This window comes from Ptychodera flava, chromosome 20 (assembly GCF_041260155.1).
Source record: "Ptychodera flava strain L36383 chromosome 20, AS_Pfla_20210202, whole genome shotgun sequence".
Classification (NCBI taxonomy): Eukaryota; Metazoa; Hemichordata; class Enteropneusta; family Ptychoderidae; genus Ptychodera; species Ptychodera flava.
In genome coordinates, this window is record NC_091947.1 from 5,647,921 (window position 1) to 5,659,923 (window position 12,003).

The 12,003-nt window shown below is 37.6% G+C and overlaps 1 protein-coding gene across 1 annotated transcript; it reads left to right on the plus strand.

Moving 5' to 3' along the window:
* The first annotated feature begins 9,087 nt into the window (after window positions 1-9,087).
* Window positions 9,088-11,773, plus strand: LOC139119834 (prolactin-releasing peptide receptor-like). The gene has a single exon (XM_070683751.1). It carries the CDS (start codon window positions 9,756-9,758, stop codon window positions 10,851-10,853), a length of 1,098 nt encoding a protein of 365 aa, XP_070539852.1. The 5' UTR covers window positions 9,088-9,755; the 3' UTR covers window positions 10,854-11,773.
* Window positions 11,774-12,003: the final 230 nt, after the last annotated feature.

Consider the following 12,003-nt stretch of genomic DNA (forward strand, 5'->3'; position numbering starts at 1 on the left):
AAGGAAGCAAATCGCGGCATAGTCCCGTTTAAAGAGACAAAGTCGGCCATTTTTCATGCATTTTGTTTGATACAGGATATTACTTATATTGTTTGACATGTTGGAAAATACTAAATGAATGGGTGACCATGCATATATTCGACCCAGGTTGTAGACACGATACATAAAACCATCGCCATGGCGTCATTTAATTTGACTAAAATCAGGGTCGAATATATGCATGGTCACCTATTCATTCAGTATCTTTCAACATGTCGAACAATATAAGCAGTATCTCGTATCAAATAAAATTTATGAAAAATGGCCGACTTTGTCCCTTTAAGAGGATCCTAGAACTATTCTAAGGTGAAGAGGTCTACCCAAGGGTTTCATTTTGCGTTCGGATTAAGGTATGTTTACCGTAAGCATTTGTTTGCACCGAATTGGATGATGTCAGCTAGAATTGGCTGTTTACAGTTTGGAGACTTCGCTATTGGCTGGAACAAATAGACGACTTGGAGAAACGTGTGTTTAGATGGACAAAGTGATATATCTTTACGTTTTTATTATATTTGTTAACGGATTATGTGTCTCGCTATTGACCGAAAGGTGTTATTTCCAGTAGCGTCAGTCAGCGGAGCTCAAGTGACAACATGGAGCTTTGGTGGAAAACTGTCCTCAAAATGCGTTATCAATTGATACTTCACTTTACGTGAGCAACTCCATCACGTGATTGAATAGAGTACAGCTGCGCAGTAAGTCATAAATTACGGGTGAAATCTCTTGGTAGTCACAGACACTGAGCTAGGGGTCATATTTGTCTAACCAATGTAATCCTCGGTAGTAATCTACCTATTGGGCAATGCAGGTGAGCTATAAGCTAACTACTGTGGCACTGAATGCACCAAATGCAGGACAACATCCCGGAATAATATCTTACATTTCACCTAGACTCTGATATTCCAGACAATCACATGTCACTTCAGCAATTACATCATTGAATTTAATAATTTATCAAGAAATCATTGCAAAGACTAGGACAAAATTTCTCTGTGATTGTATCAAAGGCGTCAATGTATTTTCTAAAGTTTTATCAGGGCACACTGTTTTTTATTGTTTAAATGATAATATCAAAATATCTAGATTCCCTTATTGACATGAAAATCTTGTCCATAGAGGCACTCTAAATTCGACAGGAAACATATTTCATTTCTAAATATGCTGCGAATGAGGAAGTCAAATACAAAGGCTAGTCTCTCCATTGGGAAACCATTAAAGACATAACTTGCATGCAACTAATGACACGCTATAACTGAATAGATTAGATAAATTTCAACTGAGTTTAATCCACCCAAAGACGACTAAATATGTCAAGTTGACGTGACTTAATGTTAAATATTCATAGCTAGACAAGCGAGGTCACATTTGACGAAGACACAAAGGTGCGTCAATCTTTCGTACGGAGATAATGCTGTCTATAAGGCTTAAGGACCTGAAATTTTCACATGGTCGCGAATATATATACTTAAGACTCTAGGATCGTTGTGAATAAGTAACAATGTCTGTTGTAACACTCATCCCTTGCCCAAAATCTTTGTTGCGATTCATTAATTTACCGACATGTAGTATGCATCATCTTGACACTGATACATGCGCAGAGCAAGTTACAAGTCAACAGTTTCCAAAACTGTAAACCGGTCAACAGTTCAGAAAAGCTGTGAAATTGGAAAGATTGGAAGTGCTGTCTACGCATGCACACACTCTTGAACCCGTAAAGCAGATGGCATTATAACACACCTCATCCGCAATCTGTATTCTGATTCGCCAATTAATAGTCACATGGGATGCGTTCTTTTTGTGCTGATATACGTTAATGACGTCATCAGGCATCATTTGTTGGAACTGTTGCCTGCCAGGCATCAGTTCCGAAAAATGATGCCCGCCGACGTCAAAAACGACTTTAACGCATGCGTGGGCTGGAATGTAAACAAAGATGTCGTCTGCGGCCGATAGAAACCATAGTCGAGAAATTTCTAGGTTTATCCTACTTTCTGAAGAAGAACTGAATGCTCTGGTTTCCAACAAGAACTCGAAACGGACGAAAACTATAATCAAACGTGCGTTGAACGTTTTGGAGAAGTATTGCGATCCTGTGGAGAAAAACTTTTTCTTACTGAACCACTCCGACGTATTAAATGCGACAAGATTTGTGTATGGTACATTCTTATGCATGACTGCGGATGAGGTGTGTTATAAAACAAATGTTGACTGTCCATGAGGAAAACACCATACGTCTTTAACCCCTCGGTTCTGTGTGTCACCTCCCAATACAGACTGTTTCCCTCGGCCGAATGCCCACATGGCCAGTCATTATGTGTATATTGTCGTCTGTCACTGAAACTTGCGGTGATAGCAGAGGAACTTCTCGATGTTTTAGCTAGAAATTTGGATGAGGCGTGTTACAAACCACATATTGATCATTCATATTCAGGTAACAACATACGTCTGTTTTCCGTTGGGCCCGAGAATCCTACACAACGGTATGTTTCCTTTGGCCTACGGCCTTGTGAAACTGACAGTACTGGGGCGACTCTCAGACCGTCGGGAGACAAGCATATGCTTTTACCCTTGTAGCCAGTCAATATGTGTATATTGAAATGATATTATGAACGAAAAATGGAGTGTTTCAAAGACATTTACAGTAATGTAGTGAATATTGAATTGGTGGTATGTATGCAGCTTTTGTCTACAGATTTGTATTTGTTACATATTTCTCATATCACTTTTTTTGTGAACGCATAGCTGTAACAGGAATTCCCCGAAACACATACATTTACAAAAACTAACAAATACCCGGAAGTGTCATTGATAGGGAAGACAGAAGCAAAGCAACAACAATGACTTTTAATTTCCATTAGATGTACCATATACTGAAAATATGGAGGGCAGTAACATTAAAAACACTTCCATTCAACTTGAGATGTCTTGCCCGAAATTAAAATATATCATAAAACTTGTCATAAATGACAACAACAACTGCAACAACAGTAACAACAACAACAATAAGAAGAAGAAGAATAGTTCATTATTATTATTATTGTAGTTCTTCTCCTATTACTCACGATGTTTTTGAATTTTCTGTATTTTAATTGTAAGTATTTATGTATTCATTGTATTTCACACTTTGTCGCTTCATTTTTCTTCCATTTATTGCGATATCTGTTTCCTTTTTCTGATATATTTTTTCATTATACAACTTTGTATGTAGCAATAGTGAATTAACGATGGTACTTTGAAAACTAAACTACAACAACAACAACAACAACTATTACTACTACTACTACTACTTCTTCTTCTTCTTCTTCCTCTTCTTCTTCCACAAAAAACGAGTATCGTATTGTCTTCAATATGACTGCGAGAATCTCTGTACCATTTTCATGGCCCTGAACGAGAGGCCACAGACAACAGCTCTGACGTTGGCATGACAACGGCTGGCTATTGCATGACAGGAGTGCCTATGCGATAGTTACATTAGAAAGTTAGAACGGGAGAATTATTACTGATTCACAATTTGTCTTTGACCTCTAGCCGAGTAATTAGTTTATGTTTTTGTTTCCACGGTGATATTTGCTTTACTTATTACCATCAGAAGTGAAAATACATAAAATTTTCTCCCAAAAAATCGCGTGATTCATGGCATGACTATTGATGCCATAGTTTCCATGTGCAGTGATACCATAAGATTTCTCTAGGCAATAAAAATACATTGCGGTGTGAAAGCTAGCTAGCTAGCTAGATAGATAGCTAGCTAGGTAGGTAGGTAGATAGGTAGGTAGGTAGATAGGTAGGTAGGTAGGTAGGTAGGTGGATGGATGGATGGATGGATGGGTGGAGATGGATAGATAGATAGATGAATGGATAGATAGATAGATAGATAGATAGATAGATAGATAGATAGATAGATAGATAGATAGATAGAGAGATAGAGAATCGATAGATAGATAGAGAATAGATAGATAGATAGATAGATAGATAGATAGATAGATAGATAGATAGATAGATAGATAGATAGATAGATAGATAGATAGATAGATAGATAGATAGATAGACAGACAGACAGACAGACAGACAGACAGACAGACAGACAGACAGACAGGCAGATCAGTAGGTAGGTGCATGTAGGTCGATAGAAAGAAAGAGTGTATACGTTAAAACCACGCCATTTGAAACACTCAGCTGCTGTTTGTTCGGCTGACATTAATCTTACATTAGCAGGTAACGTTTGATGGTTAAATACGCTTTCTTCCTGTACACTATAATTGGTTCAGTCGTTCTGTCACATAATTTTAAAGACATTCCCAACACACTTCCTTTTTCAATCATCTGTTTCTGCCGCCTTTCCCTTTTCCTTGATTGGTTGAGACAGCACGTCCGTATAACTGTCTGTCGTATCCTAATTTCAGGAATCGGAATCAAATCGAAGTGCTATATGTTGTTGACCCCGTTCATCAAAATGTATTTTCCATAAGATTAAGGCAACGTATTTATCTATTGTTTACTCAATTTTTACACGGGGTTAATGCTACTCCATCTGTTATTAGTGTTTAAGTGACATCATTGGGATACGTTTACTTAAATTCCATTCGCCAAGCTTTCAAGACAGTCCAAATATTCATAACAAAATAAACAGTGATATTACTAAAATACTATGTTTCATCTTGTGCTCTGCTTTTTATGTATAGTTAATTGCAATTTGGGACTTGGAAAATAGCAAACGAAAAACGTTATACATTTCATTCGTGTGCTTCCTGAATAATAATCGTATTCGTGCACACGTAGGAACTATTTTATTTTAAGTAGCGCGATCCATCAGATTAAAATGCCATTGAATTCTTTTAAAAGCGAAATAATTTCCTGAATACTGCATTTGGTATTCTGTTGTCAGTTTCGCAGGTATTCGACTTACAAAAAAAAGACCTCATGAATTTTGCGTTTCGCAAGTCGCCATCATGTACACCAAAGCATCGAAATACAAAACATTGATTAATGAGCCTGTCAATAAAATAGACGTATCTGATCAGAATTTTTAAACAGAATAAGCGATGAAGATATTTTACCGCTACATATTAGCAATAGTAAATGAAAACGAATGTTCATAAGTGTTTCAACATTAAGTGATGTTTACTAACTGACTTAATTCGCCACTTCTATATATATGAGCAAAGATTACGAGTTACAAGCTGTTAAATCAACATTTCAATCTGAGTTTTATCCTTATTATCTCGGCAATAAAAATAATTTGCTTTTGAAGTGACACTCTGTCATAGTTTGGTAATCCCATTTGGTTAGTTTTGTGGTTTTCACTGGTTATATTCCTTTGTCTCTTGTACTCAGCGAAAAATCTATCCTGTGACAGCCCTGTGCAGCTCCTGTCACAGCCCTGTCTGTGTTAGCAAAGATGGCGTATGGTCTTGACAGAGCTGGACCCATAACTCTGTATAACACTGCTGTGAGAACGTAACTGTATACAAAGGTATACACTAAGATGTACACTCGATACCCATGTATTGAGTCGAACCAATGGCATCAGAGATCTCGGTGTAATTATTGATCCAAGATTAAATTTTGCGACCATGTGAACAGCATGATTCAGGGTGCGAGAAAAGCTCTTGGATTTAATATGAGGAACAGCCATTGTATTTACAGAGCATGTTGTAAAATTGTTGTCCTATACCATGGTAAAAGTTAATATGCTTCTGTTATCTGCAATAGTATAAGTAAACACCAGTCTGACAAACTTGAAAGAGTGCAGTATGAATGTTTAACATTTTTTTATAAAAGAATTACTGGTTTTTACGGGGATGACATTATCTTATTGTGCAATATTTACAACTTACAGACATTAAAATCAAGGAAGACTATTTTTGACAATTCACTGTTTTTACAAATGCATAAATGCAAAGTTTAATGTCAATTTCGTAACTTCTTTTTCGCTCTTCATGCATAATGCTATGTTTCATGTGCCATTCAGTAAACTAAAACAATGACAGAGATCCTTTTTCTGTATCTTTAGACGGTTTTAAAAATATTTAAAAACTTGGTTTTTTTCATTATTTGTTAAAGTCTGTAAGTGTTGTCTCTGTGTTGTAACACTGCATCTGTATCATTTCAAACAGTCTTCCATAAATGACAATGAAAGTCATTATTAATGAAGTAAAATAAATGTTTAAATGTTGCAGCGCCTGAAATTTGTCCATGTGACGGTGCCTGTCCCTGCAGGACTACATGCATACTGTACTGGGAGCACAGACCTGTCAAATGCCTTTATTTCTTAGCCACAAACCTAGACCTATCATATGCTAACATGTATCGTTACGACTTGTAAACTTTTAAAAACATATTCACCCCGGAAATCTCGTTAATTTACAGACCCTGTAAAGACAATACAGCCACACCACGATATCCATACTCTAGTCTGTATTCAAAACGTTCTACACGATTAGAAATAACAGCCTCTGTGTACAACCCTCGACTATCAGGCCTGTGCATAAGGCGCTGAAATCAGTCCAATTTGTCAGACCCTGTGACTGGGGTTATTGCTAAGGACTTGTTACAGGCTCGTCCTGAATTGAAAAACATCTGTGGGAAACTGGGTGTTAAAGATGTTGATATATAAAGGTTACCTTTCAAAGGGCCCTCATACATGATATTATAGATCTATTTGAAAACGTTAGATCTTATTTCACTATGAGTGAACACTGCTAGAGTGAGATACCGATACGCTTACTTGATATTTGAATATTATAGTAACAGGTAAATGGAACAACAGTTCACTTCGTATCGAACTCTAAACAGGAATGAACGTTTTCATGGATTCAACGATTATAAGTGCCAAAAATTATAGTGCCACTTGAAAACAGAAATAGTTGAAATCTGAATTAGGTTTCATCAGAAGAGAATTATAGAATCCAACTTGTCGACAAGTACATGTACACACCGATGTGAAAGGATGGAAGTTGAAGTGCCCATTGACATTTTCAGCGTGGCACTTGTTCCATACTGAACTGGGAATTTAATAAATTTGTACGTATAAAATCCGTATTGTGGGAATACTTTACAATTATCATTGAAGTACTCTAATAATAACGGTCATTAACTATTTCAACCGTACAAACGTGATTTCAATGCAAATGCCTGACAACAATACCTTACTAGTTTCTGACAGTTGGCAACCAACATTTTGTGTAGTATCATTTGATATCGGTGATGTGAGAACACGATTTCCAATGGCGATGGTGTGAAATTCCTGGAGTAGGTATAGCCACAGTAGAAATTATGAATTTTAAAAGTCTTGTAAAAATATCATCTGATAGAACTACATTGCATTTACCTTAGAGGTTGACACTGTGACTAGCAAATCCACGCTATGCTCTCATGCAAGTTTTCGGGGCGATAACCGACGGCGTCGTTTGCTGACAGTCGAATTTTATGACAATTTTATACAATCCGTGTACCACCTCTGCGGAAAAAGAATATGATTTCTGTCAAACACGAAGCAATGTACTGAAAGCCGGCATCATATTTAACGTTATATCTATCTCCCGGTAGACATACGTATTATATCCCCATTCCCCAAAGTTTTGGATTAACCAAGGTGGGTAACCTTTCGTTCTGTCTACAGTCTTTCTTCTACTGACCTAGCTAATGGTAAACTTCAAAAACTAGTGACATGTATTTGCATAGACGGAAGGTGAACAAGAATCAGTGTAGTAGATTGTGTTATTCAGCGCTCATAGTCCGTATGCATTATATCGTAGGAGAAACATAGCAATTGAAAGAACCATATCGAGTATATCATACAACTTCACGATGTTGAACACTTTTGTAATTTTCGCATCCGTTTTGCTGTTGTAATAAGACAAATGAAATAAATTTATTGAATTTTACTGCCAATATGCTATGAAGAACGTACAAGTGGATTGAAACATATTATTGCATGAACAAGTCGGTTTTGTTGGGTTTTATTGTTTATACTGGATTAAGTGTAAACCGTAGTGAGTGACTGTTTGTCTTACATTTATTATAATAATAAAAGTCAACTACATCAGGAAAGCTTGATATAAAATTTTATCACATAGGAAATGCTTCGATGTCGTACAATACATGTTATTTTTTCAGTTTCATCTTGATCCAGGATACCCTATAGGCGCATTAATTTTGAAGCACTGTCACCAATCTAATACAGCACAAGTTCAAGGTCACACACAAGCACATACAGATATGTAAAAAGTAAGAGAACACAAAGGCAGTTATTTGTTTTGAAACGATAAAAATAAACGATCATTCACGTAAACTGAAATGTCTCATATAGTTCAAAATAAAATGTTAACTAGTTTTAGCGGATTTCTATGGCAACCATGTATTTTATTCTTGACGACGGTTGTCAGTTTACAACTCCCACTTATATCACACTCATGGAAACTTTGAAAATATTCTCATTCATTCGACTACATTATACTTGACTTTTTCACATGACACTTTGAAGCGTTTGCAGGATTTAGGTCAGCTACGTTGTATTTAAAATGTCAAACATGGAGCAAGGCTTTGTTTTGGCTTTTTGTAGTATGAAACAGCATATAAAATTCAAGATGAATATGTTGACAAACAGAATTGACTATTGTGTGTAACCTTCACCTCCGTTGCACACGTTCAGGCTCAGGTGGAAGTGCGACTCCCTCCATGCTTTTACATATTATTACCCAATCTACCTGACACAGTTAGACGATGAGGGCGCTCGGCGTAGCTGGAACAATGGTGAACGATTCGAGCAAATCAGATGTATTTGCTATTTTACGATGTTAACCGGTTCAGTCAGATGAACCTTTGGTTTACATGGAATAGATTAATGACAGTTTCTTTGATTGTTTTCGTTTGTTGTAGAAAGTCGCAAAAAATAAATATTTCATTTGTTCAAAACGATGAACAAACAGACAAAAGTCAACTAATTTTGCTGGTCGGCTTTCTACGTGGTTTTTCATTCAATATTTTGAGTTCGCTGTTTGGCCTGTGCAGAACAATTGCTGAATATATTCTACCCCGAGCTTTCGCAGTTGCAGATTTCATCGTGTTTGATAGAATCGACCAGAAGTGTGTGTTTCGCAGGGCATTAGGAACGGAAACCACGCCAAGCGTACATCATGCGGAATACATTCAAACCCCTTTTCCTCTCGTATTTTGATATCGGAAGTCGGTCAGATTATCAAAGTCTGCCCTGGGTAGAGGATAAACATGTCCCCGAGGTAAGATAATCTTGCTGTCAATTGTCAGCGACATATAGGCTATTTGTAGTTCGTACCACACAAAGCCTTAGCTTCGGCAAATTTTACGGAGTGGACTTACACACCCCTACAAAAAGTGGCAGCTTCCGTGCGCATATACACACATCGAACGCTGCCAGTGGTTTATTTACGTCAACCTATATGTGGACACGTTCTTCTAACAGCGTTAAAACTGTTCGTCAGCTCAACCGAGCTGTGCCGATGAAATTGAATTCAATGTAAGCGGTCTACACTGGCGGTGGGTGTAATTGGCGATCTTCGTTGGAATTGCACACAACAATTACATTCTTAGCGTCCACAACAGTTACTCTTTCTCTCTACTGTCTATACTTAAACGATGTACAACTGATGAGACAGTCTCAGAAATCGTAAAAACATCAGCGGCTGAACACCGAATTCATCACCACGTTCGTGAATCAGTAACACTTCAGCGTAGACATGGAAGCGATGGACGACAACTTTTCGTTGGAAGATGGAAATTTTACGTCCTATGGCAACAACACAGACGGACTTTCATTAGACTACAAAAACGTGACGAAGCATCCAGCTTTTAAAGGTGTATTCATCTTTGTGTACAGTATCATCATAGCACTGGGTATTACAGGCAACACAATGGTGTGTATGGCTATTGTACGGAACAAGAAACTCCATAATTCTACCTACATTTTTATCGGTAATCTCTCCGTGAGTGATGCTGCCGTCTGCTTGGTCTGTCTGCCGTTCACCCTGGCAAACGCACTGAATGGAATCTGGAGTTACGGGAAGGTGCTCTGCTATATTATTCGGTCGCTACAACCCATTGCGGTGTTCGTATCTACTCTTACGTTAACTGCTATTTCCATCGATAGATATATGATAGTTCTCTATCCATTCAAGAAACGCTTATCAATGAAACTTGTGGCTCTAACGCTCCTGGCCATATGGGTACTGTCCATCAGTTTGGCCGTGCCCCTGATAGTGAATATCAAGTACGTTGAGTTTGATGTGCAGATCGCGGGAGTCCACTACAAAACTATTTTTTGTGCGGAGTCGTGGGAAGTGTCGAGAAACAGGAAGATTTACAGTACCTTTGTGTTCATACTCGAATACGCTTTGCCACTGTTCGTCATCTCAACAGCTTACTATAAAGTCTGGGAAGAGCTCCAACGACAAGTAAGACCTGGAGCTGTCAGCGTACAGAAGAAGAGGCAGGAGATAATGCGAAAAAAGAGAACCAACAAGATGTTAGGTACCGTGGTTGTGTGTTTCATAGCTCTGTGGCTACCCTTTAATACTTTAATGATCTATGGCGATTACCATCAGAAGCTATCTGACTACTATTGGTACGATGTGGTTTACCATCTCTGTCACGTTATTGCAATGTCTTCGACCTGCATTAATCCCTTTATTTATGGAGGTTTAGATGAGTTATTTCACAAAGAATTTCTCAAAATCATCCATTGTGTTGTTCGCTCTTCCCGGCACTCTGCTGTCGTCACCGGTAAAACTGGTACAAATCGCGAAACCCGACAAGGGACTCTTACCATGGCTTATTAAAACATTTCTCTTTCTCACTTCACACGCCATGTATACAGTTCTTTTTAGAAACGGATACTAGTGAAAGACTGCGACATATGACAACACTAATGACGCAGGAACTATGAGATTGAGACTTCGGCATTATGTCGAACAACATTTCTGGTGTGGATTGATTTCATCTTTAACTGTAATCGACACCAGTTTGACAAAGACACTGTTTGCCAATTATTTAATTTGTTAGTTATTTCCTTTTGAATCGAATTTGGAAAATTTCAGCCACTTCTCATTGTTATGATACCAAGGTAAGCATGAATAATTAAGGAGACAATTTTAAAAGTATCTACTTTATTAATTATGGTGCATGAAATACAATTAGCTAATTGCACATACGTTTAAGCTAATCAAATCTATCTAACCGTAGTCAATTTAATACATTATGTTCATTGACAAAATAAATACGTTTTTCTTCTGGGTCGAAAACATAGCCAAGCTGTATTTTCTTGTAATGCAAACATATTATTTGATGTTGGACTTGATAGCAACAAAGGGAAATATAACAGCTTGGAAATGCACGTACCGCTTTGCGCTGTTAATATGAAGGTTATCTACGTCAGCCAGAGCACATGTGACGTATTTTACCCCTATCACGATTTAAACATGAATAGCTCATCAAGATGTTTTTGAGTGACATGTCCATGAAGACAACAATGTTACGACTGTAAACGTCGATACATTGTCAGCTATAACAATTGAAGTATAATGAGGTGTGTTTATAATCGGTTCATAAGCAAAATGTATGTTTCTATTCCTGGGAAGAGAAGTAGACCACATCAAAATAAACCAGCACCCGTATATTTTATAGATTTAAAGTGTTTGGCAACAAGCATGAATAAACGAGGCAGGGCAGTGTTTTCTGTCACTGCTGAAACAAACTTGCACATTGTAGTGATCTCAACATAAATTGCGCTGCCCAAGAACATTCCAACATCAATAAATTAGCTGCATCGTCTTGTTGATGTCGATCATTCGGCGAAATCAAGGCACATAACCCGACATCATGTTGGTGTCGATCCTTTGGCGAAATCACAGCAAATAATCCAACATGTTTGTATCTGACCCTGGAATGGAATTCTGGAACAAATATACAACATTTCATTCAATTTCTATC

Bases quoted from the DNA above. Each gene is read 5' to 3' on its own strand.
- LOC139119834 (XM_070683751.1), top strand. From the start codon at position 9,756: ATGGAAGCGATGGACGACAACTTTTCGTTGGAAGATGGAAATTTTACG.